The sequence below is a fragment of the Limulus polyphemus genome, unplaced genomic scaffold (genome assembly GCF_000517525.1).
Source record: "Limulus polyphemus unplaced genomic scaffold, Limulus_polyphemus-2.1.2 Scaffold29, whole genome shotgun sequence".
NCBI classification, from domain to species: domain Eukaryota; kingdom Metazoa; phylum Arthropoda; class Merostomata; order Xiphosura; family Limulidae; genus Limulus; species Limulus polyphemus.
The window spans coordinates 1,595,227-1,603,171 of NW_013665639.1; the positions used below are offsets into that span (position 1 = coordinate 1,595,227).

Here is a 7,945-nt window from a genome sequence, read left to right on the forward strand (position 1 = left end):
ACTAATCTGCAAGAATGCAATAGACTGACTAAGAGTCAACTAAATCACAGTTACTCATAAAACTGAACACAAATAAACAAAACTCTCTAGCTAATCAAATCACTTTTAAAATGGAAGTATCACTTACTCTTATGATTTCTCATAGGGTCAGACATGAGTTGGTGGTTTATAGTGCCGGGAGTGGATTGGAAGGTTGAAGATTCGAGTCAGGAATATCTTTGAACAGCCTCTTTCAAGTGTAGGAAAGTCGTACTTGTGACATTCTCGCAATATTCGGTTAAATATGTCAGTGTAGGCAGATAATATTGTTGACTAATTAGAATGTACTCGTTCTGGTTACCAATTCTAAGTTGAAGGTAGCTCGACTTGAATTGAATTCTATGGGTTTCTGATGTGGGTGTTTCGCATATGTTTACGTTCAGATATTGAAGATACCAAATTCGCTTTCTCATTGATTGTCGACGCTCGACCTGCAAGGGCCACCTCTGCTGGTTTCCAAGGCCTAATAAAGAAATGAGAAAATAAAAAAGCCTCAAATGGAAAAACTGAAAATATGTGCTGCTCCTAGGAGAAAGGTTACTGGAGGTTAAGAGTAGACCTAGAAATGTGCAAGAATTTCAGTAGCTTTACAGGAAGGATGGAACTGAGAGTAGTAATATCACATAATCACACCTTGAACACAGTTGAAATAATCACCTTGTGCTCATAACTTATGCATTTTGTTTGCTCTTTTCTCACAAAAATTATTCTTCTTTTTAAATTGTTTACATTACACTTTAAATGCACTTAACTGACCATTGACCTTATTACTTTATGCCTAAGTTTGGATCATGATAAATATTTATTGTTTTGTTGTAAACCTCAATATATATATATATATATAGTCCTATTTCTCTAACTATAATATATATTCACTATATTGTCCTGGACTCTTATCATAATGTGTATTGAATTTACTCAATCTCATGTTATATATTAAGTTCTTTGTGCTATGCCTCAGCCATGATACCCTTTATTACCTTTTAATCCTGGTTAAACATATACATTTAGTGTACGGGCCAGCACAACCAGGTGGTTAGGGCGCTCGACTCGCAATCTGCGGGTCGCGGCTTCGAATCCCCATCACACCAAACATGCTCGCCCTTTCAGCCGTGGGGGCGTGATAATGTGACGGTCAATCCCACTATTCGTTGGTAAGAAAACAGCAGAAGAGTTGGCGGGGAATGGTGATTACTAGCCACCTTCCCACTAGTCTTACACTGCTAAATTAGGGACAACTAGAGCAGATATCCCTCGTTTAGCTTTGCGCGAAATTCAAAACAAACATAAAATACATTTAGTGTCTGGTTGTCAATCCCTAATCATACTATATATGTTTTGCGTATTGCTCTATTCCTTTAAACGTAATACGCATCTTATTTCTTAGTCTCTGAACACAATGTATATTAAATGGCTTGTTTTCAACCTTTGCAACGATATACATTTGTGCCTTGTTTCCTAACTTTGACCATGACTGGATTTATCTTCCTGCTCATAACAAAAACTTGCCGCAAACTCCGATTATCTTAAGCATTATATTCCTAGTCATAAAAACCATGTAATATTTTGTGTTTATCCTTTGACCAAAATGTATAGTTTCATACACGTGATCTTCCTGTGATCATTTATGCACTGATTTGTCTTTAAATTCCGACTAAAACCTACATAAGAAATCGTATTCCCGATTTCAGTGATAATCATCTATTGCCTTCCTGATAATTTTGCTTGCTATATATATATATGTGTGTGTGTGTGTGTGTGTGTATTGTCTTGTGTTCAGACACCGACAATGATAATATCTGTTGCATTCTCAGACTCTGATCATGATATACATTTTTCATTTATTGCTTTCTCAGACTCTGTCCATGATAACATTTATTGCTTTCTTACACTCTGACCATGATATACATTTATTGCTTTCTTACACTCTGACCATGATATACATTTATTGCTTTTTCAGACTCTGATCATGATATACATTTATTGCTTTCTTACACTCTGACCATGATATACATTTATTGCTTTCTTACACTCTGACCATGATATATATTTATGACATTATTTTCCGTTTCTAATCACGATGTTCTTATTGCCATGTATTCAACATGTCAACGTTTTCTATGTTCGCCTTTGTTACAAAACAAAAGTTGAATTTAAAAATATCACTATTTAAATTGTATCTACTGGTGGATGCAAATTTCTTTAAAGTTTCACTTTGCTGTCTACAGATAAATTTGAAAACTTTCAATGATAACATCAAATAGCACACAGAAGTAAAGTAAATACTTTGCTTTCATACTCTATTTTAGAATAACACGTCCTCTGAATTGTAAACAAAATGTGCTCTCTATCTTTGACCAATAGAGCTCGAGGAATACATTGTTGCTTGGTACATTGCGTGTAAACTCGTTAAGAACATATCGTGGATATGATTCTCCACTTCTTTCACTGGACTGTAGTGATTGCAGAATATCGTGTCTTTAGGCTTCCAAGTGTTTTGTTTGTTAAGTTTGATGAACCACTTCGTGATAGTTTTGTATTATTCCTAGGATAACAGCTTCACACGACAGCAGCACGCGAAGTTTGTTTTTTTCTTTTTCTTTTGTTAACGATGTTCAAATGGCGGTGATTCTCGAAGGAGTTCGTAATTCATATTTTGCATGACTGCAACACCGGCTATACGTGCTGACATCATTCTAACGTTGTCATGGAAACTGAGATTCATCAACTGGTGGTAGAATTCTCACAAGTTTCATGCTTAATCTTCTGCTCTCATCGCATCTTCAGTAATATTATCTTTCTTTTTAGAAACACATAAAGGATTTGTTTTTATTATTGATGAGACTTAGATAAGAAAGACAAAACATTACATGTAACATTACACTCATCGATACTAATCAGGCCAGAATTAGTGTACATCAATGCTTTTCCTCTGTTTTTTTTTATTTTTCATTTTCGTTCTTTAGAAAATCGTAAATGTAACAGTATCCAAATTCATACGTTGAAACTAGATAATGTTTTCTAAAGGTTAATGATTTTGGTCATCTGCATATTCATATTTTTATAACGTTCTTATATTACAATATTTCAATTCGTCGTAAAATATACTTATACATTAAATTTATAGGATTTTCATATGGTATTCTCTGAGAACTAATTGGTACGAAATCAAAAGTAAAACGTAGCATGTTTATGGTCTCAAACAGCAATAACTGTTTACTTTTTGTAAATGAAGGACTTGATTTGAACTGAAATTAGTACAAAACCTCATATGTTTACAAGCAAGCAAACTCACTGGATTTTGAACTATTAAACAGCTGTATTTTTGCGTTGATTACTTTAAACAGAATATCAGGAAATTTTGTTTCTTGGGGCCAGCAGATAATGAGCATCTATTTTGATCGCTTTGTTTCTAGATCAGTTTTATGATTTAAGAACAGTAAACTTACAAATCTTACAGCTGAACGATAGTAAACGACTTTGCTCTCCTAAGAATAAGGATTTTTAAGAAATCTTATCATGAGCAGTTATGAAGTCCAGCTAGACCGACGCAGCAAACCAGCGACATTATTGTACAATGAATACGCCGAAAAAGATAATCTTATATTTTAAGTGTAGCAATTTCCTCCATTTAACCTAAAATATTTTGAGCTTGTTGTATTATATGCATTCAGATATCAACCAATCCCCGAAGTTTCAATGGTCATCACCTGTCGACAGCAAACAGTTTACCAGCCAATCAGAGAACGGGTATATAGCATGAGTTCGTTATCTCGACACATGTAACTTGCAAGCTGCACTACTGTTGATCCACGGCTACTCTCCAGCTCACGCTGAAGGTTTTGTGTTATTCGTAGTAGACAACTGCCACTGCTGCACGCGTTTGTCTTGCTGTCTCACAGTAGGAATAGATTTCAGTAGCTAACGGTGATTAAAACAAGGTAATCAGCCTCAGATTCCGGTTATCTGACGTTCTTCAGACCCTGGACTCAGAAATCCCCGCTGTTATGGACTGTTAGAAAACCACGCCGTGTATGCTATGGGCTGAGGACGAAGTGTAAGCAAGATTGCAAACCGTGTATTTAGCGGGCCGACACAAACGGCTTCTGACTGCTGGTCTCCCTAGGGTTTCGGTATTAGCCCACTTCGGAACAACATTTACGGACAAGTGATCGTGCTTTCATCTGTTGACAGCCTGACATGGGCCGCCTAGGGTTGTGGGTCGCACTGCTCAACCAGGTGGTACTGATGGTCATGGTCAACCCTGCTTTGGCAAACTGGATGTAAGTACAAATCTTCGTTTAGATCGCTGTGCTCATAGTCAAATAATTTCGCGTTTAATCATATCATAATTGCGAAGTGTACGATGTTCCTATCGTATAGGTATATGGTCTAAGTACTTAAACTATGAACAAAACGTTAAGCTATCTTTGTATGTACGCTCTCGATAGTTGATATAGTAGTGATAAAAATTACTTAATTGCTTTAAAACTATAACCCTACAATGCAACGTGCACTAAAGATCTAATAACAAGAAATAGTATCAATTTTATTTATTGTTCTAAAAAAAAAGTCAGAAAGCTGAAGGTAACTTGTTGAAATTTACCTTACTGGTTACAATGCTTCTCAGTTATGATTTCCATACAAAGTAGTTGATTTGTTAATCAGGTAGTGTATCAACAGTTACAACTAGAAGCATTGCTAAAGAGTGTGACAAGCAGGGTAGATTTTGTATTGGTACGTAAAGAAATTGTACGAAATGATACTCAGTAAATAATTGCACTTTCTTAGGAGAAACACCGTTACGAAACTATAAAACTGTTAGTGTTGTAACCATTGCCATAAAACCAATCTTTGGTTTAATCATTGTCTAATTATTAGTTCTACGAATCAATGAATGAATGCAAAGTAAAATACGTTATAATATATATATAAACCGCTAGGTCTTTCGTCCAATACCAAGGTTCATAAGGCCAGCTGGGATACGACAGACGTAGTAGTGATCTAAGTGCTAGGATAGACGTTTGAGTTTAATTAGTCAGGTCAGCAGTATAATTACAAATTCTGGTTGTACTGAGGTTCTAGAAACAACATATCGCTTTTAAATGTTGTTTTAAGAGCAATATTTATCTGTTATCGTAAGACAAGTAAAGTTGCTCCTTTTGTTATTCTCAAAACTTAAATAAGAACTTTGGCATTTTGTAAAGCTTGAAACTACTATCTCGAAGAAAAACTATTATTTTTGATTTCCTGTCATTTCTGATTGTCATATTTGTTATTAATAGTAAAAAATATTGTTAAAAACCCAGTTAAGGGCTGTAACTTGTACATTTTGTTACAAACGCAGCTAAGGGTTGTAAGATATAAGTTAATCAATTTGGCAGCCTTAGGAAATTGAACATGTTCTATAACTCTTACAAAAGTAGATACTGAATAAAACAGTGATAACATTTGCACTGTTTTCTCTTTTCATTGTTTTGGGCACAATGCTTGCCTTTTTATCTTACGCCTTACTGATAGGTAAGAGTTGAGGACATCTCTGCTGGCTAAGTTGTTAAACTGATTAGAATGTGTTTTAATAGCCGCGCAGATATTTTCAACAGACCAGTCTGTTGAGCTCCATGTTTTAATCAACCATTCAAAGGGTACCTGATAATGACTTGATTAGTGAAAATACACACAAGAATGATTCAAGGTCATTTAGTTAATTATTTATTTAATGCTGTATCTCCCGATATTCTAAATCTTTCGTCGTTTAGGTAAGATTATAGCAAGACCATTTAAAAGAAACAAATAAATAATACTTCTTTTTGGGTACAAATACACTATCGCAGCATACATAGGTGGTCAATAAGACCCATTTATAATCGTATCTCCAAAGATGAACATTGGTTGTTAACTCAATCTTTTAAACAACGTGTAATCAAGGCAACTAACTGAGCCAGAAACTATTTTAACATTCTACGTTTATGAGTGTATTAAAATAAATCATTCTGGAAAAACCTTAACTATGCAGAGCCATTGATACTTATTCCGAGTTCTATAAATGAAATATATATATGTGTGTGTGTGTGAATAAAAATTTTGGCATATGACGTTGAATGCATATTTAAGTATATATTTGTTTGTTTCTTTGTAGTTTAAGCACAAAGCTACACAACTGGCAATCTGTGCTCTGCCCACCACTTTAAGTATATCAGTATTACGAAAACCGCTGTTGACTCAATGCATATTTCCATATAATAACTTCAGTTGGAAGACATATAAGATATAGTATTCGTTCCTCTACTATTACTAATAATGTCCTAATTAGTCTTTTGTTTGTTTTCAAATGTGTAGAAATATGGTTTCCCATTATGTAGACTGCTGAAATAAAACAATCCTACAACGTGTTAAATGGGCGTGAAGATATACCCCATATATAGAGAGTTATAAGTATTAAATTTATGTCAACTTTAAACAAGTACAGAAGGTCACGTGACTCGGTCAAATTGACTGACCCCGTGTCAGAAGAGTTAATGATTAAACAGTACTGTACAGTACAATTATTGCCATAAAGGATTTTCACAAGGTAACACAAAAAAGGCTATTTAAAAAATTATCTCTGTAGGTGTGGGGAATAAATAAGCTCACTGGTCAGAAAACTGGCTGGAAGGGTTTTTATAAATTGAGTTCAGTCAAACTGGATTATGTCACAAGTGGATCACCTCAGGGCTCAGAATTAAGACCTTTGCTCTTTTTATTTATATCAGTGGCTTATTTGATGGAATGGTCAATAACTTATTTAAATTTGCTTATGATATTATAGTTTTGGGTTTTGTTGACTGTGAAGAGGATGCTGCTGCTTTACAAAAAGATCTGAATTATTTGGTGAGTTGGGTAAATAAAAGGCAGATGACTTTAAATTATAAAAAGTGCAAAGTAATGCAAGTGAGATAATACAATTTTGATGTGAATAACCTTAACATCATTATGGAAGAAAGGATCTTGATGTTCTGGTTGATCAGTTTCTTAAGCCATCCAAGCACTGTGCTGTTGCAGGTGGCTGGGCAAATAGAATTTAAGTTGTATCCACAGAAATATTAATACAAGTTTAAGAGATTAGGAAACATTGGGGGTACTGTGTTAATTCAGTCTAGGGATCTTTACCTTAGAAGAGACATTGAACTGTTCAGAATTATTTTCTCTTGAAAAATGATGCAGCTGGGGCTCTGACCAAGGTGTTTAAGATTGTTAAATTGATAATGTTGTTGCATCATATTTTTCCTACTCAATGGTAAGAATGGTAAGGCTAAAGGGCAAAAATATAAATTTTGGCAAAGAAGGAGCCATTTTCAGCAAAGACAGCTTTATCTTTTCTAACAGAGCAGTTGGCCTGTGGAATGGGTTGCCTTCAGATGTGGTAGGTGCAGTTAACTTAAGAGAGTTTATGGGGACGTTTGATACATATATGAATGATAAGGAGTGGCTTTGGATGTTATATTTTTATTTATAGTTTAGTATAGCAGATGGGATGGTCTAGATGGAACAACAGGTCCCTTATTGTTCTTAAATTATATATATATATATATATGTATATTGGGGTTTAATGCGTATATAAAATAGTTTTGTTCTTGAAATCCATGTTTTGAACTTTGCTTATGGTCATCTGTCATACATTCATGGTTTATAGACACAAATGGTATGTTATTCTGTTATCCCAGCAACATTGTTTTTCAAATATGAATTTTGTGCTTTATCTATTGTTCAAAATAATTTGTTGCTTTCATAAAATTAAATAACTGGTGTTTCATTACAGTACTCCATAAAAATTATATCTGATTTAATTTGTGTTAGGTATCTTCAAAATTTTCTTTGCTGTCCTGGGTGTTTCTGTACATATATACATAATATATAGCTTTGAAAT

General features: G+C 34.4%; 1 protein-coding gene across 1 annotated transcript in view; it reads left to right on the forward strand.

Moving 5' to 3' along the window:
• Positions 1-3,934: 3,934 nt before the first annotated feature.
• The window catches only part of LOC106459647 (protein Wnt-16-like), a 67,799-nt gene continuing 63,788 nt past the window's right edge, over positions 3,935-7,945 (forward strand). The window contains exon 1 of the mRNA XM_022386508.1: positions 3,935-4,322. Within this exon, the coding sequence (XP_022242216.1) occupies positions 4,240-4,322 (83 nt within the window). The 5' untranslated portion in view covers positions 3,935-4,239. The remainder of the gene's footprint in view (positions 4,323-7,945) is intronic.